Raw genomic sequence first — 27161 nt, 5'->3', positions numbered from 1 at the left:
CGTTCCCCGCCGGCGCGTGTAGCTGCTGTCACTTGGCTGGTTGCTGGGCCTGACCCGCCCGCCCGTGGCTTGCAGGTTCCTCCATAAGTATTTCTATGTATTTTCTTTCAATGTTTGTTATTTACAAGTTACAAATAGTTTATAGATCAGCCCTGATCCATTGACTAGGTTTTGAGTAGCACTGGTATTAAATGACTATCCACTTTTGAAAAACTTATTTAAACAAAATGTATCTGATGTAGTGTCATCAAGGAACAAAAATAAAATGGTCAAGAAATAGTAAATTATTAAGTATGGATGAGATTTGAAACTCCGGTTGGCACAGCAACTACACATGATAGGTGCCAAGGAAATGTGAGTGTGATAGCTCAATTGTTGAACACAGAGTTACTGAGCATCTACTATGAGCCAGGGACCATTCTAGTCCCTGGGGATATAGCAGTGAACAAAATGTGTAAACTGCTGGTCTCCTCTGTGGTGGGAGAGACACTATAAGCAGGAAGATATTAGGCTTGTTCTAGGATGAAAATAAAATGGGCTGATAGGAGAGACCTCCTGTGGGGTAAGGATAGAGGAAACCTCTAGGTAAAGGACACTTGAACTGAGGACTGAATGACTAAAAGCAGTCAAAAGGTCTGGAGGGACATGTGTCAGGCACATCATGAAGGAGAAAGTATCTGGAAGAGGTTCTGGAACAGTGAAAGTGAATGGGGTAGTAGCTGAGATAGAAGAAGACTGGGAAAAGATGAGTCTAAGAGGGGGTTAGGGGTTAGGCCATACAAGCCAAAGGAAGGAGCTTGACGTTCACCCTCAGTATTATGGGAAGGTGCCATCAGAATAGAGATGTCTTAACATATACTTTTTAACAGTTACTCTGGAACTCTGGTAGCTGTGTGGATGTTGGATTTTAGTAGACAAGAGAAGAAACCTGGAGATAGGTAAGGGATGGAGGTGACATAGACGAGTGCAGTGGTGACAATGAAGAGAAATAGGCAGAAGGGGAGGCACTGGTGAACCATCGGTGGAATTTTCTGATGCGGGAAGTGGTTGGAGGAATGAGACTATTTGAGGCTGACTCCTTTTTTCTCCTTATCAACTGGGTGTTCAGCTTATATTAAGGAGTAAACCAAAATGGTGCCAGTTTGCAGTAGGGTAAGTCAGGAGTTTGGTTTTGGTTCAGTTTGTGAAATTATTAGATAACCAAGTCAAAATGTCAAATCAAATGTAGAACATATGTTTGTCGAGGTGACGAGAGAGGTCAATAGGAAACAGAACATTTGGTGTACAGATGACACCAAATGCCATCTGACTCGGGTGGGTAAAAGAGACAAGATCCTTGAAATGAATACTAGGTGCCCATATCAGTTAGGAATTTATCAAAGGAGGAAGACGAGTCAAGAGACTGAGAAGAGATAGACAATGTGCCGGATGGGTCATATCAGGGAAAGGGATCAGTGAAGTGATAAATCTAAATTGATCAGCTAGACTGAGAGGGAACCAATAAGCCAGCCAGAGAGTACAAGAAAGGGAAGGAGACAGTCATCTGTCTGCCAAGTGGAGTGACAGCTGTCATGTGTAACTGTAGTTACCACTGAATGTCAGGATGGATATTCTGTTGAAATCACCTACATCTAAGCATTGCACCACCTCCTTGGATTAATCCATTAGACTTAAGAGAAAATCATGCCTTTATACAAATAATTTTGGGTGTCATATAGACTCAGCCTTTAAAAAAATCCACTGTCATTATAATTCTCAAATTACTTTTGTGCATCAGGAGCAGAAATGGGAAGTCGGAAAAAAAAAAACTGGAATGAAAAATTCAACTGAGACTTCAAACCCTGGTTTAAATATGCACGACAAACACACCAGGCATGCACATTTTAAAATAAAACAGATGAGCTATTTTAAATGTTTTATTGCGAAACTTAAAGATTGTAGCTATTACTATTTAAAAAAACTTTTAGAAAGCCATTTTTCTATTCTTTGTACCTTTAAGTCCTTGGCTCTGATGTTCTGCTCCTCTGACCTTGATCTAATCATGAATATCTATGCTACTTAATTATAATAAAAAAGCCTACATTGCACTCTAGATGGTAGATGCACATTTTTTCTCCTTTGGTCACCTGCCAGTTCTCAAAATTATAGCAGTGGGAAGAAATGCAAATGAAGGCCGTGCTTGACAGCTAAACATAATGGAATGCATGGTCCACATTTGAAAAGTTACCTTAAAATAAAAGGTAGCATATAAAAAATCATTTCTTTAAGGTCACCCATGGCTTTGAATTACAGCTTTGAGGAATTTCCAATTTAGTCATCAGAAAAGAAGAAGCCAAAATAAGGATCAGATACTTTGCCAGAGGGAGGATAGAGTTTTACTTCATCATAGTTGGGTGATCTAATAATTTGGAAATAGTCAACAAAACAAAACAAAAAACCAAAAATAGTCATCCCAAAAATTCATCGGGTAGAGAGACTTGTGGAACAAGAACCATGGATGAACAATTTCTATGCTAATTATTCCCACAGCTAATAAATATTTTTTCTTGTTAAGATTCAAAGGATGTTTACCTTATCATATGATAAAAATGTAATATATAGACTATAATAGACTGGCGATAAACATAATTGGTTATGTAGATATGTACTGTTTGAACAAGAATTAGATTTATTTATTCAGATGACTATATTTTCAAATAAGGTATTGGGAAGCAAATGGATGGATGTAAATAGTGCTTTTGAAAATTATAACCCAAAAGCAATGTATATGTATAAATGTGTGTTTGTGTGTATGCATCTATATTCACAAAAAACCTACTTGATAATTAGACACTCTGGAGAATGCGTAAGTGATTTTTTAGCCAAAGAAAAAAAATGTTTTACAGTTTTCTCTATTTTTGCTGTCCGTGACAGGCAGAGACACCTTTTTGCATATTGACCCCGTTTGTAGATTAGTGAGAGGACGTGTGTGGCTAGGTGATGGCCTGCAGCACAGGGCTCTGAGAATTGGGCAGGGGCTTCTGTGGATAATATTTTCCAGTGCTTCACTGCCTCAATAGGTGGTATAATAGAATGAGTTCAAGCCCAGGAAAAATTAGGCTGGAGTTCTAATTCCACTATTTCCTATGAGTAAGTCATTTAATTGAATTATGTCTCAGTTTCTGCACTCAGTTTAACAAACACAAACACTGATTGAGCTATTTCTGTATTCCAACTATTTATGAGACACAGGATTTCTAATTTCTAAAGAGGCAATTTCAGCATTATATGGTAAATGAAATGGCAATATAGGCTCAGGGTGCTATAGGAGGAGCTGAGGCCTATCACCCTGTTTCTCACTAGTCTGTTATAGAGGACACAGTGCTGCCTTTCCCACCTGCCTCACAGGTATGTGGCAGAAACAATGTGACACTGGTGAATGGCACTCATGAAAGCTCTGAAGTGCTGCACTGCTCTTGGTGGTAGTTGTGCAGGTAAGTAGTAGAGATGATGGTAACAGTGAAAGAGAAATAAGTCATAAATTAAGAGGAGAGTTAAAATGAATGGAAAGACTGACCAACGGACAATGGAAATTCCAGAAATGCAAGTGCAAATGTGGAACCAAGAAGGCATCTGAAATCTCTGGGAAACACACAGACTTGATAAATGAGATTGTGTAACTTGATAGTGATTTGGAAAAAGAGAGGCAATTGGGTTTATTCTTAAAACCTATTCTTTTTAAAAAATTTTGTATTTGTTCTAATTAGTTATGCATGACAGTAGAATGCATTTTGACCCTTTATACATAAATGGAGTATAACTTCTCATTCTTCTGATTGTACATAATGTAGAACTACAGGGGTCCTGTAATCATATATGCACACAGGGTAATGATATTCAATTCATTTTACTATCATTCTTAACCCCCTACCCCTTCTCTCCTTTCCCTCCCCTCTGTGTAATTCAGAGTACCTCTATTCTTCCCTAGCAGCCCTGACCCTCTGCCCTTATTGTGAATTAGCATTCGCTTAGCATGATATTCTCCAGTTCCATCCATTTACCTGCAAATGCCAAATTTCATTCTTCTTTATGGCTGAGTGATATTCCATTGTGTATATATACCACAATTTCTTTATCCATTCATCTGTTGAAGGGCATCTAGGTTGGTTCCAGAGTTTAGCTATTGTTAATTGAGCTGCATTGATGTGGCTAAGTAGTATGCTGATTTTAAGCCCTTTGGTGATAAACCAAGGAGTGGGATAACTGTGTCAAATGGTGGTTCCATTCCAGGTTTTCTTAGAAATCTCTATACTGCTTTCCAGATTGGCTGCACCAATTTGTAGTCTCACCTGTGATGTATGAGTTACCTTTATCCCCACATTCTCGCCAACATTTATTGTTGCTTGTATTCTTGATAATTGACATTTTGACTGGAGTGAGATGGAATCTTGGAGTAGTTTTTATTTGCATTTCTCTAATTGCTAGAGATGTTGAACATTTTTTCGTATGTTTGCTGATCGATTTTGTATCTTCTTCTGTTAAATGTCTGTTCAGTTCCTTAGCCCATTTATTGATTGGGTTATTTAATTTTTTGGTGTTAAGTTTTTTTGAGTTCTTTATTTATCCCAGAAATTAATGATCTATCTGAGGTGCATGTGACAAAGATTTCTCTCCCATCCTGTAGGCTATTATGTAATTTCTATTGGGTCAGAGGTGTGTGTAAAGATAGAAAAAAAAAATAAACCCCCATATAGTCTGAGTTTAAAAAATGAACAAAGTACTTGAATAGACATTTCATCAGAGAAGATATAGATGGCTAATAAGTACACGCAAAGATGTTCAACACCACTAACCCTTAGGGAAAATCAAATCAAAAGCACAATGAGATATACCTCACACTGTCAGGATGGCCACCATTAAATGAACATGAAATACCAAGTGTCAGTGAAGACGCAGAGAAATTGTGGAGAACTATTAATGGGAATGTAAAATGGTGCAGCCATTTTGGAAAATGGTGTGATGATTCCTTGAAAAACTAAAAGCAGAATTACCACATGATCTAGGAATTCTATCCACTTGTGAGTATATAGCCCCCAAAATTCAAAGCAGGTTCTTGAAGTATTTGTACACTGATGTTCCTGACAGCATTATTTACATTACCCAAGAGGTGGAAGCAATCCAGGTGTCCACTGACATTGATGAATGCATAAAGAAAATGAGGTATATACATACATGGAATATTATATAGCCTTAAAAAGAAGGAAATCCAGTCACATGCTACAAAACATGAAACTTGAAGATATAAGACTAGACAAAATAATTCAGTCATAAAGGGACAAATACTGTAAATTATAGGAAATATTTAAAGTAGTTAAAAAATCATAGAAACAAAAAGTAGAAAGGCTGTTGTCAAGGGTTGGGAGGAGGAGGGGAAATTCTATCTAGTGGATACAGAGATTCGGTGCTGTTAGATGAAAATTTCTAAGGAATTTTTACACTGTATTGTTTAAGGATCTAATATTCAGTATAGATCTAATATTTTTTCCTGAATGGACTAGTGGATTTAGGGAAAAGCTGTCATCATTCGCTGTGCTCGTACTGCAAAAGCAAAGACATTATTTTGTCTCTGGATTGAAGTAGGTAATGACATCACTAGAGTATTTCGCCAAAAACAACAACAACAACAACAACAACAACAACAACAACACTAGAATCTGATCAAGTATCTGGTTCTATTAGAAAATTTACAAGAAATACGGAGAGGAAAATTTTGTTTAATGACACCTGTGGATGTGATCATCAAAATCCACTCTGTAGAAAAGGTTCTACAGAGTGTTCAGTTTTCTTAAAAAAAATAAATAAATGAAGACACAGGGATGCATGGATAGTACATATAGCTCAAGGGACATATTTGCCATTTGGAATGTATGAGCTTTATTTGGATTTTATTTGAACAAACCTTGAAACAAACAAAAAACCCAATACTTATATTGTGTATCATTTAATAAATATTTAGCATATTTAATAAAAATATTAAAACAAGCTGAGAGATTTTAGTAATGATGAGATAGATAGATAGTTGACGGTGTTAAATTCTTTCTGCACTCCCTTGTTCATTTCAGCCCTTTTCTTGACAGCCAAGGAATGGAAGTAACCTAAGTGCCCATCAATTAATGAATAGATGATAAAGAAAATATGAAACACAGATGTCATGGAATACCATGCAGCAAAAGAAAAGAATGAAACCCTGTCATCCGTGACAACACAGATGGAACTGGAGATTATTTCCAGTGAAGTAAGCCAGGCACAAAAAGACAAATACCCCACAAGCTCAGTTATATGCAGAATCTAAAAAAAAAAAGTCAACCTCATAGAAGTTGAGAGTTGATGGTACCAGAGTCTGGGGGGAGCTGAGGGGAAAGGAGGGTTGGAGAAGGTTGATCAACGGGAATAATTTACACTTAGGACTAAAAAGTTCTGTTGCTCTATTGCAGAGTAGGGTGACTGTAGATAGCAGCAATTACTGACCATTTCTAAAAACTAGAAGAAATGACTTTAATGTTTTTGCCATAAAGAAGTGATGAATGTTTGAGGAGACAAGTACATTTAACACAAATTTAAACATTACTCAATATAGGCCTGTATCAAACATCACATGGTACCCACAAATATGTACAATTTTTATTGTTTGACGTATCAGTTAAAAATTAAAAAAAGAAATTTCCTCTGTCCACAAATACTTATATGGGTATGGGTGTTCAAATAATAAGGACTTTGTGATTGTTTTTAAAATGTATTTTACTTTTATGTATATACATTCCTATAATATGTAATATATATTATATATAATATGTAATATATATTATATATAATATGTAATATATATATTAGTGTACTTTAATTATATATGAGGTATACTAATAAAATTCTATAACACTTAGTTTTGCTTCAAATTTCAGGGTTGGATAGAACAAGGGTGAGTGGAAATGAGGAGATCATTGCTGAAGCTGAGAGCAAGGTGGGTGGGGTTCATACATGATTCTTTTCTATTTTTATTTATATTTGAAATATTCCAATAAACTGAAATTGTTTCAACAAGGAAAAAAAGAAGAGAGAAATTATAGATGTTCTTGCAGACTCTATGGCTATCAATTGTAATAATTAGCAGAATCTTCAAATTCAATAAATTGAAACAAGTTACAGGAAATTAAAGATTAAGGAGCTATAGTGAGAAAAACAACAACAAAAAAAGTTCAATGCAGACTGTGATTTACTTACATTTTTCTGGTTGATAAATGAGGTTATAGTACATCATATGAAGAGTTATCAGAGCCATGAGTGTAGACATAATAGGAATAAGTAAAACAAGGGTCCAGGCCCCTGCGTGCTGGATGTAAGATATTCCAAGGAAGACAACAGTTGCATTTAGGTTCATGAGCCAATAAAACCTGGGAGACACAGAGAGGCACAAATAAAACAGCATTGAGTTACTTCAGATAACAGTTGCTGATTTTAATGCTTTTATTAAAATGTAAGTATTAACTGGTGGCTTGTTAGCATGAACCAGATTTTGCAAATATTGTTTATTAGATTTTTTTAAGAAGTGTATACATATCAACCTGTCTTATCTGTTTCATTATCCTTGCTTTATTTCTCTTTAGAATAGATATTAATAAGAGTATACACCCTTGTATCTAACTTGGAGCTCAAAAAACTTTTTCTGTAAAGTGCTTTTTAGAGAGAAAATACTTGAATTAACTGTGGAACTGAAGAAGCTTAGAGGATGCCCAGTCACTGGAATACCCCTCAGGAGCCTGGAAAATGTCTAAAGCTTAGAGATGAACGTTCCTGTATCTTCTGGTTTTCACAGCACAAGGAGACAGAGCAGTGGTGAGGGGTGGCCTTGGTGGTTATGAACTTAACGTGAGCACAGTGCATGCGACCTTGCATTCTGTGCTGTGTCTGGGGCTGTGTGAGCCCAGCTGTGAAACAGCGGGGAGGTGGATTCAACCAAGACTGTTTCCTCCACTACACTGGAGAGTATCACACAATGAGAGGAGGGGAACCAAGGGATGGAAGATGAGGAATCCGATGGCTGACTGATTGAAGACCAGCCCAACCGTATACATTCTCATTCACCTGGTGGTTGGGAATGGAGACAGCCCCGGCTGCACCCAGCTGCCATCACCACGCGGGTGCATTAGAGCGCCTCCACGGGGCGAGGGTGGAAGAGCAGCTCCTCACTTGCCCACCAACACCACCTTGGTGGGAAATCAGCAGCCCCCTGGCTTTCGCAGGTGTGTGTGTAGAATACTAGAATCCCCCCTCCCTCATCTTTGCTTAAACTATAAAGGACAGTGAAGGACGGGCAGTTTATTTCAGAGTATTTTGCCAGAGCAGGGCAAGTATTGCAAAAAAAAAAAAAAAAGAAAAAAGAGTTTCTCCTATGTCAGGGACCCTTTCCTAGTTCTTTGACTAAGGGGAACAGGCTTTTCTGGGAGTTCCCTCTCACTCTCCTCTGGCTCAGCTGGTTGGTTGCTCCTGATCCAGCCTTCTCCATTGCCCCAGCTAAGAAAAAAAAAAAAAAATCCCATGAAACTCACTGCCATCTTTGCTCAAGTTCCAAGGTTCCTAGGCAGCCATCTGTCCTCTTTCTACCTTCCAGAATCTTCCTATATTTGTTTTCTGTGTTACATGTAATATATTTTTTTCCTTTTCCCTTTGAGAAGGAGTACCAAGAAAAAATGGAGCCATAATGGAATCTTCCACTTTGTTGAATTGTACTACCTGTCTTCCTATTATTGATGTGTAAAAGATTTTCATATATTCTGGATGCAAATATTTCATTATATATATGTTCTACAAATACTTTCTTATAATCAACAAATTGCCTTTTCATTTTCTCAATGACAACTTTGGATAAGCAAAACTTTTAATTAAAAATAATCCAAGTTGATTTTTTTTTTTTTTGGTCTTTGGTTCATACTTTTTGTGTCCTATGTAAACAATACAGTTTACACCTGGGTCATAAATATTTTCCATTACAACTCTTAAAAATAGTTTTTCGGTTTTAGAACTTACATCAACTTAATGATCCACTTTGATTTTTTTCAGTATGGTGATATGAATAATTTGTTTCTATATGGAATTTCAGTTATTCTGGAACAATTTATTGAAGAGATGGTCTTTACTTCATTGATTTTTTTGACATCTTCATTAAAAATCAATTGATAATATAAATGTAGGTCTATTTTCTGACTCAGTTCTATTCTACTAATCTATTTTTGTGCCAATACTATACTATTTTGATTATTGTTGTTTTATCTCTCTCTCTTTTTTGTTTTAAGAGCTTTATTGAGATATAAAATTGAACTGCTTTATTTAAAAATATTTATATATATATATATGTATATACAATTATTGCTTTATTTAAAATATTTATATATTTATATATATACAATTATTGCTTTATTTAAAATATTTATATATTTATATATACAATTATTGCTTTATTTAAAATATTTATATATTTATATATGTATATACAATTATATATATGTATGTATATAAATATTTTGCAGTTCAATTTTATATCTCAATAAAGCTCTTAAAACAAAAAGAGAAAACAACAGTAATCAAAATAGTATAGTATTGGCACAAAAAGATTAGTTTTGTTCTATATATAATTATACTATATATAATTGTATATACAGATATGTATATTTTATATAAAGGTATAATTTGATAAGTATTGACATTATGTACCCTTGAAATCATTACCACATTCAATATAAGGAACATATCTATCACTCCTAAAAATTCCTCAAGACACTTTTGAATGCAATTCATTTCATATTATACATATAGAGCACAATTTTTTCAAGTCACTGATTGTACACAAAGTATTTTCACACCATTGGAGAAAAGATAGCCTCTTCAACAAATGGTGCTGGGAAAACTGGAAATACACATGTAACAAAATGAAATTAAACCTCTCACCATGCATAAAACTCAACTCAAAGTGGATCAAGGACCTAAGAATTAAACCAGAGACCTTGCGCCTAATGGAAGAAAAAGTAGGCCCAAATCTCCATTTTGTCGGATTAGGCCTCAACTTTCTTAACAAAACTCCTGTAGTGCAAGAATTAAAATCAATACACTTTTTAATCTGCTTCTGCCTCTTCTTACCACCTTGTCCCCATCCCCACTGATATTTTTTCTGTCATCACCAATGAGATTGCAATTTAGAGACATTTTGTGGTGGAGGGAGTGTGGTGGAGAGGTAAATTGAATTGTCCTTTTCCATATTTACTATTTGGCTTCTTTTACTTAGCATGTTTATTTTGAGAATCACAAAGGTGATTCTCTTAGTTGTTGTATTTATGAATAGGCCATTCTTTTTTATTGACAAGTAGTATTCTATTGTGTAAATATAGTACTTTCTATTATTTCATATGTTGATTGACATCTTTTCTAGCTCATGGCTATTTTCTTTTTTTTTTTTTTGGTACTAAGGATTGAACTCAGGGGAACTCAATCACTGAGCCACATCCCCAGCCCTATTTTGTATTTTATTTAGAGACAGGGTCTCACTGAGTTGCTTAGCACCTTATTTTTGCTGAGGCTGGCTTTGAACTTGGGATATTCCTCCTCAGCTTCCTGAGCTCCTGGGATTACAGGCATGTGCCACTGCTCCTGGTTAGCTCATGGATAGTAAGAGTAATGCTATCATGAACTTTCATGGGCAATTCTTAGTATAGATATAGACATTCATTTGGGGGGAATTAGATACCTCAAAGAGGAATAGCTGGAAGTATGTAGATACATATTTAACATTTTAGGAAGTTTTGTTTGTTTATTTATTTTTTTTTACATACCAGGAATTGAACCCAGAGGTGCTTAGCACTCACTGAGCCACATCCTCAGCCCTTTTTTGTATTTTTTATTTAGCATCAGGATATAAGTTATTTAGGGCCTTGCTAAATTGTGGAGGCTGGCTTTGAACTACCATCTTCCTGTCTCAGCCTCCTGAGCAGCTGGGATTGCAGGCATGCACCACCATACCTGGCTCATTTTAGGAAGTTTCAAAGTGGTTTCAAGTAGTTGTAATGCACATGTATGTGAGAGTTCTTATCCTTCTATGCTGGGTATGGCAAATTTACATTCATGTCTTGTGGTTGTACTGTGCATTTCCCTAGTAACATTGAACATCTTTTCAAGTGCTGATTGGTTATCAGTGCATCTTCTTTGATGATGTTTTCTGTTCAAATATTTTGCCCATCAAAAAATTGGGTGGTTTACTTTTTTGTTATTCAGTTTTAAGAGTTCTTTATACATATAAGGATATAAGTCCTTTGTCAAACATGTGACTTGCAAATGTTTTCTTCCAGTCTGTGAATTGTCTTTTCATTCTCTAAACAGTGCCTTCTGAACAGCAAAGGTTCTTAATTTTGATGAAATGTAATTATTTAGGTTTTTTTTTTTATGGATCATGCTTTGGGTTGTTTCTAAGAAATGTTTGCCTAACCCAGGATCACAAAGGTTTTTTCCCCTCTTTTCTAGAGAAGACATCTGAGACTTGGAGAACTAAAGTGACTTTTGGAAATTCATGCTATGGTATGCAAAAGCCATCTGTCCTGGGGTAGCCTCTTAAGGAGGGGGTAATTGGGCTGGATGTCCTTTTTGTACATCTTTCCTGGTCTCTGCAGTTACAGTTTTATGACACTATAATTTCCTTATTAATACAGGCTTTAACATTTGAAATTACCTTTCATTCATCCTTCTCATCACATTTTATATACCATTAGTTATAAATATTGTCCTTCCTTTTTGCAATGGTGGTCAGAAGACATGGGTTTGAGCCACAATGCTGATAATCACATGAATGGTGACCTCATGCCCTCTGAGATTCAGGGTACTTTTTAAAATGAGGATCACACTGTCTAAACAAGGTTTGTGTAAAGAATTGAGTGAAGAATACAGACTGAAGCTGTGTAGTGCTAAGCAAGTGTTGTTGCTATTCATTTTTCTTCAATCCTGATTTGGAATAAAAAAAGCAGTGAAGTTGGAGTTGGTGAGCGAGGGATAGAATGTCAGAAGAGAAGATCACACAGGTAATTGTGCTCTCTGTCGTTTAGGACCTGGTGGCCGTGGAAAGGAGTTTGGATTTTATTCTCAGTGCATTGATAAGCCATTGGAAGGGAAATGAGCAGTGGGCCTGTAAAATCTGATTTTAAGTGGAAAAAAAAAGATCATTGTGTGAGTTCTATGAATTGTAGAAGAGGCATGGTAGCCTGAATGATGAGGAGAAAACTGAACCAAAGTGACAGCAGAGGAAAGGGTTGAAAGTGGACAGACACTATGTTTGGAAAGGAGATATGTCCAATTGGACTAGTTTCCTTATTGTTCCAGAAACATAGTCACTTATTTTTGTCTCTATGACTTTTCATGTTTCTTGGCTTTCCATGTCTCTATATCAAGTCTCTTGTCTTTCTTTCAACACTCTCTTGAATTCTACTTGTTTTCATCTCTGAACTTCTAAAGCAAATGTTCATTCTCCAATTATTTCACTTTTGTCAGTTTTGATCCTCATCTGAAGATTATCAAGATGGCTGATGACAACACCTTATTCTTTGTCTCCATGGGACCTAGCACAGAACTAGGTCCACAATAAATGGCTATTAAATAACTAATTGATTACTGATGTGCCATCTGTTATAAAAATGACTAAATCAAACACATAACAATAAAAATTCCTCTGAATAATTGACATAGGAACATAACAGAATATTGAATATGGTCATGCCGAGATAACTGGTTTATGGTAGTGTACTAATGGAAATTTATTTATCCCAATACAGGTGAGGTACAAAGTCAGAATTTTCTAGGACAACTGGATGGAGTCCTGAGGCTCAGCCTCAGGGTATCCTTTCAAGCTGTTGCAAGCTGTGCAGCTGAATTCTGCTGCAGAGACTGAGATGCTGGAGCTGAGAGCATTGTTATAGTTCTTTTGGTCTTTAGGAACCCCTCCCCACCTTTTATAGCTCAGCACTGTTGAGAAAATCCAAGATGACACTATGTGACTTTTCTATACACCATGCAGTGATGTAAACAGAATTGCTTTAAAGAAGGTCAAAGAAAAATTACAATTATTCTAAAACTTAAGACTTGGGAAAGGTAGTTAGAAACCAAAGAATTATGGTGCTGCATATCTATGTATAAGGAGTGATTTCACATAAAGTATTAAATGTTCTTTAACAAATGCCATCCAACCTATTTGATTGTGTAATTTTCTGAAAGAATTATCTAGTATGGGCATGTTTTATATATGTCTTTGTTGATCCATGGACAGGACAAGCTCCAGATAATTAAGGGTGAAATTATATATGTGTCATCAGTAAAGAAAAAGAAAAGAAAGAAAAGAAATAAAAATCCACTGTCTTCCAACTCACCATTAAGATGCCTTTCATCTCATAGCTCACTAGCAAATTGAATGTATAAAGCACCTCTCACACAGAAAGTCAGAGAGCAAAGCACTAAAGCAAAACAAATACCGGTGATTAAGGAAAATTGAAAGCATCAGTAAAAATATGTTTCTTTACTTTTAAATACAGACTGGAAACTGCAAATAACTGGTAGTATATAAGTAGCAATTTTTTCTTGTCTTCATGATTCTATGTTGTTGAATACAACTAAGAAAAAAAAATTTGTTTTAGAAAGCTCAGCCATCCTTTTGAGATAACTTATTTTAAATATTCACTTAATTTATTTCGTGATAATTTTACAGTCACATGAATATTTTTGTCATTTCCTGGACTGACTAACTTTGACATGCTTTGGATTGATTTTAAGTGATTTTAGGAGAAGTGATTTAAGGTGGTCTTTTCTAATCTGAGAAAATATCCAGGAGTAGGGAAAACTTCCTGCAAATTTTTGGTCTTCATGGTATTACTGGACAATTTAAAGACTTCAGAGCGAGTATTTTAGTTCTGCACTGAACAACACTGAGATAATTCTCTGGGCATTTGTGACTCTTCAGTGGGATAAAACTGAACTGTTTAGAAGAGTCAGTGACACACCTGGGCACTGATTTTCATGGTGGTTGCTTCTTTTAGCAAAACCCTGCGCCCACTGTACTTCAAAGAATATTCTGGCAGCCATGAATTTGGAGAAACAAGGAGCAAATAGAATATTTTTTTACTTCTTTGTTTTTACCTGTGAATTTTTTTAGCAGAGCTTTGAAAGAAAAATCAGTTTAATAAAAGATGATTATTGATCTTGATGAATAGGCAGCAAGATAATTGAGAAATGTTGGGCACTGCTTCCTTCTCTTTCTCACACTCTTCCTACCTCTCTCACTCTTTGGACTTGCTTTTATACCTTTCCTCCCTCTTCTTTTGCCAACACCCCAATTTTGGTGTATCATTTTCTTACTTCCTGCATTTAAGACCTTTTAACCACTACATGTTTACTGATTGATGGACAATAATAAATCCTGACTTACATACCTACCAAGATTTAAAGGACCCACAAGGGCGAAGAAAAAATAGGCCGAAACAAGAGAAATAAGAAATGCAAAGACTTTGTCTTTTTATTCTCAATATTCTTTAGTTTCCAAAATTATTTACATTTATACAGGAGTTCTGAGTGTATTTCCTGAAAGCTCATGGTTTGGTGCAGGCAGAGAAAGAAGTTCCAGTTGAGAGGGTAGCATTTGTTAAAGGTAGCTAACACAAGTGCAAAAAAATTTTAGAAAGTGTAGTGATTTTTTTTCAAAGCTATTTAGAGGTTACTCGGGAGTTTGCAAGTCATAGGATATTTTAGTATTAATAAAATCATTCTATGCACCACTTTCATCTTGTTGGCTAACACGTACCTTATAAATTGCTACTTTACTATTGAAGAATATATACACAGGTTTATGTTTGGTTTCTCTTTCTTCTCCAAGATTATGCAGAATTTCTCCATCAGGTAGATTTCTAAATGCTATGAATCATCAGCACTTTTCAAAGTAGTCTGGCATGTAGTTGTGCTCAATGTTTAGTTCCATTTCTTTTCAAAGTTATTTCAAGAACCAGTTTGCAAATCCCTTTTCCTTATGGCTATGGAATTGGTTTCAAAATCTTCTCCATCTTCTTAATCACCTGAAGAACTTGCTTTACTTGAAATGCTTGTTTATTTTCACATTCATATGTTGAACGCTTACCCCACAAGGAAATGGTATTTAGAGGTGCGGCTTTGGTTATAGAATGGAACTCACTTGAATGAGATTAGTTCCTTTAAGAAGGAGGCTCAAGGGCTGGGGTTGTGGCTCAGTGGTAGAGAGCTTGCCCAGCATGTGTGAGGCACTGGGTTTGATTCTAAGTATTGCATACAAATAAATTAATTAAAAAAGTCCATCAACAAGGAGGCCCAAGTTAACAGTTAAAAATGAGTATGTTGAATTCAACATAAGTGGTATTAATCTTCATAAATGTTTAAAAGGAACATCTGGTTAATTTGCAAAGTGAAAATATTAAAATGTCAACTTTTAAATACTACTGACTTTTTAAATTCTATAAGACAATATATTTGGGTCTATTAAGTGTGCTTTTATATGTAAAAACAAAACAAAAAGGCCCAAGAGAGCTCCTTTGCTCCTTCTACCAGGTGAAGACACAAGAAGCTGTGAATTTGCAACCCCTGGTGGCTTAAGGATCTCATCCTGGTCTCTAGAACTTTAAGAAATGAATTTGTATTGTTTATAAGCCATCAAGTCTATGAAAATTTGTTACAGTTGCCAGAACACACTAAGATAGTACATATTAAAAACATATTTCCTCAACTATCCTAGGAAATTCTGATCCAGGAGGGTTAGGTTGGGTCTCCTGGCAACTTAAAAACCCAAAACCATCCTGCTCACCGGGTTTTGACCTCTGGTGGCTGGGCCCAGGCACTGTGTGTGTGTGTGTGTGTGTGTGTGTGTGTGTGTGAGAGTGTGTGTGTGTATAATTTTTAAAGAAAATAATTTCATTAATAATTCCATTAATAATAGTGTAAAAATAATAAAATATTAAAAAAAAATTTACAAAAGAAGGGCAAGATTTATACACTGAAAAGTGTGAACTATTGAAGAAGGAAATTATAGTATATATGAATGGATGTAAAGATATCACACATACATGGATCAAAAGACTTTTTGACATTTTTTAAGAATCCTCAGGTAGCTCTAATGTACACCTAGGGCTGAGAATCACTGTTCTTAAATAATGCTCAGGCAACTATTGAAATGAATTCTGGAAAAATGCTGTGGGATAATACATTTTTACTTCCGTCATTTCCTTAAAATAAAAGATATTGCATTTGAGTATGAAAGTATTAAAATTCGATGATTTCTGTATGGGACAGATATCATATAGGGCCAATTTGAGTATCAGATATTAATGATTTCTGACATGAATAAATTCCTTAGACTTCTTCAAGAACTTCACCAATATTTTATTTGGGCTTTTAATCATACATGCTTTGCTCTGGTGCACCTTTAGCAACAGACTGTATGTACAGATAGGAAGCAAATTATCAGGTGAAGTAAATAATGTGAAGCGAGTGGAGGTTAATTGTGATAGAATTTAAATTGTGGCCATGAACAGACTTAATTGTCCACACCATTGTTTTGCTTCCAGAAAAGAATCTGCACGGGTATATTTACCTAGATTATTGCCAGTGTGGGGGCTCATAATTGTACACTTAAGACTTTGGAAAATGCTGAAAGAGCCAGGTTCTGATCTGGATAAGAGCACGAGGATGTTGGCAGGTTATTATGCTTCTTGATTTCAGGGAGTTCAGCTTTATTCTTTCAATGAGGTACACAGTTGAGGAAGATCCAGTACCAGATGGTGATGTTGGCTAGGAGTGGTTTTCTCACCTACATTTGGCAGCCTTACTCGGAAGTGGCTTTCAGTGCCTGAGACTTCCAGTCTAGGCTGCTTAACATGATCGCGGGGAAGCGTTGGGTGGTACGGATGCAATGACACATCTCATTAAAGGTCTCGCAGCTATGAACATCTGACATCTGTGCTGAAAATAGGACCGAATGCAGCTTTCAGTGGTTATAGATGCAAGTGGCGTGGTGTCCTTTAAAGGCACTACTGAAATTCATCACATTTTCCAGGCTGGTAATTTCTAGGGGCATTTTGGACTTGGAGACATGGATAATGATCTAATGGACTGCCCATTTTAAATATGGTCTTCTGTTAAATAGGTTCTCTCTTTCCCAGCGTTAAGATAATGATTTTAGCTGATGACTTATTTATCACTTAATAATTATAATGATCATAATTTAATACCTAAGATCTGTTATGATACTGTATGTGGAGGCAATACAATGGCCCTCCAAGGCGATTCGTTTTTTTGTGGTTGAGGAACCTGGGGCTCTATGAGATTAAGGAACTTGCTGGAGGCCATACAACTCCTAAGTAGTAGAGCTAGTATTCTGCCAGCTCCCCAGCAAGGACTCTGTTCATCTTGCCACCAACTCCTGCAGTTTGTCCTGGAACAGCCTTAGCATGCATTTCTGTAAAGTGCAGAAAGTGGATGTCTATAAACGTTGGTTGTCTTTTAGTTTAGCGTTAAAACCAAGAAGAAGAAGAAGAAAAGCTAAAGCAACTGGATTCAACCTTCAAGGAGCTTCCTGTCCAGGCTTTTAACTCATTAAAGAATAACATTCTCATTCTTTATATACATTTATAGAGGCTTTAACTTTAAGTCTTTAAAACACTACATGATTGCTTTTTATCAGAGACGCTAATGAAATTACAAAATAATAAGAAGCAAATCTGGATGTGTTCATCTTAAATTTGGCCTGGCTCCTCACAGAGGCAGAAATTCAATTTCACTCCCTTCCCTGTCCTCCTTCTCAAAGCCCTAAAGCATAATCCCATTGGGAGTCCCCTCTATTTCCCAAAGGAAATATTTCATTCATATAATGTCTCCTTTGTAATCAACACTGAGAAATGTCACTTTGATTAAACACAACTCTGAATGACTAAGACCACAGTACAATAAATTCTCCAGAGCTATCTTTCAGAACAACTGATTGCTCTCCGGTCTTAATCCTCCAGAGTCTTATTTAATCAAAATGATGTTGCTAATTAAGGATTAAAACCTCCGAATAGAATAAAAAAGAAGGATTTTTCTTTCTCCTTTGGGCAGGTCAAGGAGGCAGAATTTGCCATAAGGAAGTAAAGAGTCCCTTCCACCTTCAGTAAACGGCATTTTCTCTGACATTAGGACTTAATCCAAAATAGGCCTGAGTGCTTTGTAATATTAATATATTGGGGGTGGGGGAGGGAGAGAAAGAGAAGGGGAACTGCTTGGATGACTACATATACCAAGACAATATTTACTTTAAATGTTTCTCATTTGATGCTTTTAAAGTGAAAATTTTAAGCATTTTTGTTTGATGCTATCTGTGCATTGCTATTAACCATTGCAAACACTGATGGAAAGACAAAATATTTTAGAAAAATGTTGGCAATTCATTTCACAAAAACAGAGGGAATAAAAGACTTAATGTATCTGTGTTAGTCAGCTTTCAGTCTCTGGGCAGTGCGTGGTGACAGGGAACACATGGGGAGTAAAGCTGCTCACATCTTGGTGTCCAGGCAGCAAAGAGAGTGAGTGGAAAGGGCTGAGGTCCCATTGTCCCCTTAATGGGCACACCTGCAGTAACCTGCTTCCCTTGCAAGGTGCCACCTCCTAAATGTTCCCCTGCCTTCCATTATGGTCTAGGGACTAAGACTTCAATACATGGGCTTTCCAGGTCCAAACAAAAGCAGCATCTCCCATCTATTTGACATCTGATGATGATTAACAAAAAACAAAAATATTCTATGCTAAATTCTGAACTCGTCTTCTTTAAGTTCCAAATTTCAATTTTTTTCTTGAGTTTCTATTTAATTATAGAAAGTGGTTCCTTTAAAAACACATAAAATAATGAACTATGTATGAATGCAATGGAAAAGACAAAGATTCACAGAAAAGTATTTTGGTTTTTCATGAAATACAAACACTTAAATTTTGGGATGAATTGGGTTAGAAACAGGTGCTGGTTGATGTTAACGAATTATAAAATACTTCCATATTTTGTCATCTCCTCTGTGCATTGGCCTGTGAATTTATAATCCCTGCCAAATTAGTCTATTGCAATGTAGATATAACTAATAATATAACAGCAACCATTTTTTTGATCACTTGCTATGTGCCAAGTTTTCTGCAGGTGATGTGCATAATATTGCCTTTAATAAAACCTGAGAAATATTATTATCTCCCTTCAGAAATGAGTAAACTGAACTAGAGAACAAATGATTTGTTCAAGGTCAGTAAGTATGTACCAAGTGCAGTTGAGACTTCCAACAGGCCTGTTGTGGCTCCAAAGCTGTATTCTATTCAACACATCAAGCCACTTTACATCTTTTTACTTGGAGGATAAATTTATCAACGTGTCATGGGAGTGGGCTGATTAGCTGGGCTGGTCTGACCCATATGTTCCCATGATTATTGACTGAAGCATTGTCACAGACATCATCCATCACGTACCCAGTTCAACCAGGGACAAATACCAGCTGGTTGCTGCGAACATGAGACCAGGGTTGAACAATGAGAAAACCTAAAAGGGAGAGGATTGTCATAATTTTTTTTTCTTAACCAGTGCTACCTACCAGTTAAAAAGAGGTGTTCGCTTCTTTGATTTGTGCTCCTGAAGACCATAAGCAGCCTGTGGACAGACAATGGCTCTTATTCCTCCTGTGCCAAGGGAGATGGCTAGCAGTGCTATGTGAAACAGCCTGTTCAGCTCCTTGGTGGGTATGTGGTTAATCACGTGGTAAGAGCCTATGTAGGAATCTTCTGAGGGGAAAGCAACCCCAGATAACAAGGCAGTGCCTGTATGGAGAGAAAAAAAACAAAACAAAACAAACAAAAAAAAAAAAAACATGGAATCACCAATCGCAGCACAAATAAGGTTTTTCCTCTGAAAGTGGCATCATTATATAATTGTCTTATTAAGATATTTATGTTAATCACTGCAATTTCAGAGATAGCCTGATTTTCATAAGTGTAAAATTTTCCTCTATTGTGTGTATTAACCAGAGTTCTCGTGTTTTTGTTTCCTGTCCCTACCCCAAACTTGAACTATCTTTACCTCTCAGATTGTGTAAGCAAATTGTGTCGATTTTAACAAAATTAAAGCAATTTAGAAAAAACATCATGTCAAAAATTAGGATGTCTGTATCACCCCCCACTCCACCCACCATGTAAGAGAAAATTACTGTTAACATGCTATTTGTTCTTAATAGAGTGATAGGAAACATGGTGATCTCAGATAGCTCAGAAACTTGTTAAAAACTTTTGAGAAGAATATTATAATAGAGGAAAGCACAATCCATTGTTCCCATTTCTATATCTCTTTCTTCCTTCAGTGCTCTTCTTACTTTTTTTCCACACAGATACAAAATGAAACCCCTGACACACAGAGATGAGAAACCTGAAGAGATAGGAGTGGGACTTGGGTGATGTGGTACCTGCTGGAGAGGGGGAAGACATAAAGTGGCCAAGGAGGGTTTGAGCATCCTCCTCGCTTCCATGCGTAGGTGACATACTAGATGGTTTTTCTTGTTTAATGAACAGACATTTGTTTAACTCTTTATATTTTGCAAAGAATTTTAATATACTACATTGTTTCCTCTTGGAAAAACTTTGTGATGTCAGAGAATAGATTTTCTTATTCCAATTTAAAAAAATAGGTTCAGTGAAGTTCAGTGACTTGCTCAATATTATAGAGCAGCCCAGATGTAATCTCCTTCTTCTTGTGCTTACTATCAGCAAGTGGTCAAATGATCAGGTTTTCTGAAATGGCATCCCCTCCCCTCCACCAGATTGTAAATGTAATAATTCTTATTTCAGAAAATTTGAGAAATACAGGAAACTATCCCTCCCCACAAAAATGCCCATACTCTCATGACATGAAAATAATCTTTAACATTAACTGTATTTTTATAAGCTATATTTATAGTTATATTTTATATAAATAACAAATTTGAGATTATACTGTTGATTTCTTTAACCAAATAATATGAAAAAATTTAAATGACTTTATATATATTTTTCAATATGATTTCTAAGTCATTATTTGTTTTAAAATCCCTTTTTAATAATTGTGAATGAATACTGCACAAATATTGTGACATGTAAATGTTTTAGACATCTTTGATTATTTCCTTAGCCTAAGTTCTTATCCATAGCATTCATATTTTTATGATGTTTAATACCACTAACAAATGTTCTTTAGAAATATAACCAATTTACCTCCCACCATTATTTTATGAGATGGCTTGCATTAATACTAATTATCATCATCATTTTTTTTTTGGCAATTTGATGAGTGAAGAATGGCTTGTCCATGTTAGTTTTGTTCTCTCTTTTTTTAAAATTAATTTGGCATTAGCATTTTAGGTATGAATTATTTTATGAGCTGTTTAATGTGCTTAGTTTTCTCATATAGACAAAAATGATATATCATGCTTCTGTCTTCTTACAACGGCTTTTACAATGTGAAGAATATATGGACTCAGTTATCATTCAGTAACAGACTGATTTACTTCAAGGGTGGATCCCTTAATTTATTTGCTTTGAAATGTTTCCTCTCAAGGTTAGCCAGATGTACAACTAATGATTCTTTTTTTCTCTGAAGAACAGTATGAGGCCAGGTAGGCAAAGGGTTAACCAAATGTAATAATAAAATAAATTATTTCATGCAACAACCACTTGTTTAAGGACAAGACATTTTAGTCCATATGGTACTTTGTGTAGGTTAAAAAGGCACTTTACTTTCATCTTTTGAGAAAATGTCATAGTATATTGATTTTGTTAGATCAAAATTTTATTTCTATCTGCTATAAAATTGACATAACAAAAGTACAAATCTATGACACATTTGACTAAAATTCTCCTCTTTGGAATGTGCCATCACGTCCCACACATTCGTCATGTATGTATCTGACAGTCTTGTTTAAAGCACCAAGATGTGCCATATCTCAATAGATGGTAGGGGTCCCTGGCTCTTTCCTCTAGGAGCAAGTAGGTCCATCAGAGAAGTCATGGCGTGTCACAGGCCGGCCATGGGCTGTGTGTGTGAACTATGATCCTGAGTACACGAGGGGACTGGACTGACGTTGCCTCTCTGTTTGGGCTGGCGACGTATGGGTCCTTTTCGCTCGCTCTGCCCACGGTCCCCACACAGCCCATGAAATGGGCATGGCCTTCCAAGATGTCAGTCAATCTGCTGACCACAAGACATCGTGAAGCTAGACTCAACCCCCTGAAACCTGACCCCTTGCCTCATTGGGGGGGAACTTTCTCCAGTGTCTTCCGCTCAATAAAAAGGGCTTCACAACGTGCTCCTCTCTATTTTGTCTGCCTCCCTTGCCTCTCTTGTGGGAGCTGAAGAGCCCCAAGAAAAACATATTTTCTCTCAGTGTGGTTATTTGTGCCAACCCAGTTTGCCTGGAGTGATGCTGACTGATTTAGGAGTGTGTTGCCACAAATGGTGGTGGTTGGTAGCAATTCAGAAGTCATTGTATGATAAAGAAGTAAATGTAATCAAATGGGGATGGTCAGCATGTAGTTGAAGACAGAGAAGCTGGTAAGCAACACTACCCGGACCTTGGAGATCAGCAGAAGTTTCTGAATGTTGAATGTGGGGTGGAAAGATAAAGGAAGGTCATAATTTCAGGCAAAGAAGAGAATAGTAGGGAAGTTAAGGACAAGTTCAGCATGGTGGAGTTGCACATTAAGAAAGAAGTTTGCATAGATAAATTTTGTATAGTTGTAAAGTTTCTTGTACACTTTAATAAATTTGGGTTTTATTTTTTAGGTTATTAGATCCTGTGTGTGTGTGTGTGTGTGTGTGTGTGTATATATATATATATATATATATATATATATATTTTTTTTTTTTTTTTTTTCTTTTTTAAAAATCAATGTCATTGGCAGAATGGCATATGGACTGGAATCAGACTGACAACTGGTTGTATAGTAAGTTGGCCATGGTCAAGAAAGCTGAATTTTTGAGCTAAGTTTATAGCAATTCAGACAGAAGACACATTTCTGATAGAACCTCTGATATTTAGTGACAGGTTGGAACCTAATGGTACTTGGGAGTGGGAAGACAAGGAAATAACTTGTAGTAAGGAAGTGAATGGATATGGAGTTGACATAGGCTTTCTGTTTGCCAAATTCAAAAGTAAAGTTTTCTGTTCTGGTCTGGTGACTTTCCCTGGAATTTAGACTGATAGGAATTATCAGGTTAAGCAAGAAGAAGTTACCAAATGCTGCTGAAGTGGCCTGTTATGGAGTCAAGCAGAATAAATTATTCATGTTTTTGTTTAAATGTTTCTTTATCAGAAAGCATTCCCTGATAGAAAATAGCAACTCTGTCACTGTCTATTTCATTCCATACCCTTAAGGGGCTCTATTTTTCATTGTAACACTTATTACTACCTGACATAATCTCTATTTGTGTGTTTATTTTCTCTCCCCTTACCTGAAAATCAGCTTTAGCAGAAACTGACGGTTTTTCCCTCTGTTACATTCCCAGACCGTGGGACCATCACTGGTACAGAGTGGTCAACAAGAAGTATTTGCTGAATGTTAAGTGTATATTTGCCATGCAACAACTTGGCTTTTATTTTGCAGAACTTAAGCAGTGACACTTACAAGTTCCAATCACGCTCTAATCAGTTTTCTGAATGGTAATTTGCTACTGTCTGAAATTTTGTGATAGGTAGAGCACCTGGTATCTGTTATCCTTTCTTCCTTTTTCTCCCTGCCACATGCATTTCAGTTGCACTTCTTGCTAAATAGTGAACAGTAAACCACCTTCTCAAGTTCCTCTGCTCAGAACTGTGGAGATGAATTTGGCTTCCCCATTGTTTTGTATCTATATTTAGTTTCCAAGTTTTTATAGCTTTTCACATGTTCTTTCCTGACTTGACACTTCTCTATTGCTTAAAGCATCATCCTGAGACTTTTTTTTTTTTTTGGTCTCTATTTAATCTCTAACTGTGGTTTGCCACCCTGTTTATTGATGAAAACCATTTTCTCAAAAGTTATGCCCATCATATCTTCAGTGACTCTTGTCTAAGAAGAATAACTTGAATATTCCAGCTTAAAATTCTAGACTATTCATCAACTTGATATTTCCCCAGCACTTCTCACAAGATCCCCAAGCTTTTTAGGTATATTTATTTCTCTGTGTAATGAAGCACAGTGTAGTGCTTCAATGCACACATTTTCAAAAGCATATAACCATAGTTAAAAATATAGAAGTTATAATTTCCTGTGCTTTTTTAATTACCCTATGGTTAATTGACAGACTTTTTTTTTTTTGGCAGGGGAGGGGCTGGTACTGGGGATTGAACCCAGGGTACTCTTCCACTGAGCTACATCCCAGCCCTTTTTATTTTTTATTTTGAGACAGGGTCTCACTAAATTGTCCAGGCTGGCCTCAAACTTGGGATCCTCCTGCCTCAGTCTCCTGAGTAGGTGGGATTATAGGTATGGGCCACTGGGCCTGGCTTAAATACAGGCAAGAATACTGAGACAAGAAGATTGCAAGTTTAAGACCAATCTCAACAACTTAGCAAGGCCCTAAGCAACTTAGTGAGATCCTGTCTCAAAATAAAAAGGACTAAGGATGTGGCTCAGTGGTTAAGCCCCCCTGGGTTCAATCCCTGGTACCAAAAAAAAAAAAAAGGGCTATCTTTTGATGCAAACATTCCTCAATTCTTCCAATTATTCCACATGAACTACAAAAAACTTTCCATTACATTTCATCCTTTTTGTGAGGTGAATTAATTTCATGTTTCACATAGAATTTGTAAAAAAAAAAATTGTGTTTGGGATATTAAGTGGGAAACAAAGACATTCTAAGAAGAACAGAAGATAGACATGTAAAGAAATAGTTGTTATATAATAAATGCTGTGCTATACGTATCAAAGCATCCTTTAACACACTCATATTTATCAGCATCTTAAATAAAATACAGAATGAAATAGACTGAAACAGCATTCTTACTTCATTTATCACACTTTGTGCTAAGAGCAGGATAAGAGTAACATAAACCAAAAAGTCTAACCCAAATCTATTCAGTTAAATTGCAAAACAGCCCAGTCAGCAGGGGAGCACTTACCTAGGAAATGTAGAAATAAGCAGATATACACCAGTTTATTTCTTCCTAGGAAGATGTCAGCCAGCCACCCCACAAGCACAGGAGTAAGTATCGAAGTTCCAATAAAACACAAGTTCAAAATGGCTGCCTGGTAATTGTGGTAGCCCAGTTTGATGGTGCAAAAGGGGATCATGTTGCAGACGACTTCAAAGAAGGTGAATCTCTCGAACAGCTCCACCAGAAGCAAGCAGATTCCAACCTGAATTTTTTTCACAGAGTTTGGCGATGAAAAATAACCAATATGTCTTTTCTCCCTCTCAATGCTGAGATGTAAGGCCACTTCCTCATCTGTTATTGTAAAGTGTGTAACAGACATGACCACCCTCCTCAAAAACAACTTGTGTTAGTGGGTTGGACTTGGTGATTTTTACCCCCATCTCTCTAATGAGAAAATAAGTAAGATTGTTGCTTTGAATTTCACATACCTATGCAAAAAATTTTTAAGGCTTTTGCACATTAATGTTGTTCGTTTTCATGATCCAGAAGCACAAGAAAGGAGACTTGAGTATTTGAACATTCATGGTTCAGTGTAGCCAAATCTGATTTGTTTGTTTAATTACTTAGAGACTAAATTAGGCTCTTCCTCCAAAATTATATTGAATTACATGAATCCAGTTGCCTATGTATGGAAACTCGTCTGCCTCACACTGATAAAGGTTTAAATACTGAGGCAGAAGAAGCAGTTTTTCAGGAGAATTTGAGCAGAGATCAAGAAATAATTTGAGTCTAATAATTTCTGATATTTTAATTAAACAAGCCAGAACATTACCAAGAGATAAAACGCAAAAGGAAATCTGTTTTTAGGGGGCAGGATACCTTATCATTATTACATTTCTTGTTATTTTTGGTTGGGATTCTGATAAGAAAGTTAATTAGGTAACAAAAGTGCTAGTACATTTAGGTAACAAGCAGAGTTTACAAGAAAGTAATTTAAGTGTATTAATGAAAGGAGAAAATATTAAACAAAACCCCACTTCCTTTTAGTTGACCCCATGCTTGTAGAACAGACTCTCAGAGGAAATCAGAATCAAAAGGCACCATTTGACTTCCTTATTATTAATCAGCAGTTAGGGATATAGCAACCAGTTTCCACATGCTTTGGGGAATATTGGATCTGGTCTCACCCTGACCTTCCAGCTGGGTGAGTGGATATTAGCATTCTACTTTGGAAAGCAGGAGGGTACCAATTAAGCTAAAAAAGTGGCATCAAAACACCACCTTATCATTTAGGGTTTAGCTACAAGGACATAGGAAGACAAGAGGATGGAACTATTGGGTTAAAGTCATAATGATTCAGAACTTGAGTATAGGAATGTTATTTTCTGATTGGAGTCAAAGCCAAAAGACCACTGGGCATGGTGACACATGCCTATAATTCCAGAGATCTGCAAGGCTGAGACAGGAGGATTGTTCAAGGCCAGACTCAGCAACTTATCAAGGCTCTAAGCAACTTAGTGAGAGCCTATGTTGATACTTAAAAAGTTAGGGAGCTGGGGATATGACTCAGTTAAGCTCCCCTGGGTTCAATCCCTGGTATCAAAACTACACAAAACAAAACAAAACCCAAAAGACGAATGAAGATTTTAGACTCTTATATGATAAGTTTTTGTCCTGAGAGATTGGAACAAAGCACTTTCTTTTGATCCCTTCTGATAGTCTTATTGCACCAGTAGCTATTTTTATCTGCTCAGCATCACTTTTTCCCACTTTATCAATCATGTTCTATTTTTCCTTTGTGTAGAGTGATCAGGCAATTTATTACCCCAATTTTGACACTTTTGTGAGTGAAACGTACATTACCTGTAGTTACTACTGAAAAACTGGTGTAAACTGATTGTCCAGGGTCAACTCCAACATGGTGTCAACTTAATTTTGGGGAATAATGTCCATTTAATACATGAATTCATGGTGGGGCTG

At 36.3% G+C, this 27161-nt stretch overlaps 1 protein-coding gene across 1 annotated transcript in view; it reads right to left on the bottom strand.

Moving 5' to 3' along the window:
* Nucleotides 1-25560, bottom strand: part of Slc15a5 (solute carrier family 15 member 5) — an 87432-nt gene extending 61872 nt beyond the window's left edge. The window contains exons 1-3 of the mRNA XM_026391961.2: nucleotides 25206-25560; nucleotides 19677-19899; nucleotides 7258-7427 (exon numbers count right to left, since the gene is read on the bottom strand). Of these exons, the coding sequence (XP_026247746.2) occupies nucleotides 7258-7427; nucleotides 19677-19899; nucleotides 25206-25560 (748 nt within the window). The remainder of the gene's footprint in view (nucleotides 1-7257; nucleotides 7428-19676; nucleotides 19900-25205) is intronic.
* Between the last annotated feature and the right edge of the window lie 1601 nt (nucleotides 25561-27161).

The sequence above is a fragment of the Urocitellus parryii genome, chromosome 5 (assembly GCF_045843805.1).
Source record: "Urocitellus parryii isolate mUroPar1 chromosome 5, mUroPar1.hap1, whole genome shotgun sequence".
NCBI lineage: Eukaryota > Metazoa > Chordata > Mammalia > Rodentia > Sciuridae > Urocitellus > Urocitellus parryii.
The sequence above is the reverse complement of the archived record's forward strand: the minus strand, read 5'-3'. Positions and strand labels throughout refer to the sequence as shown.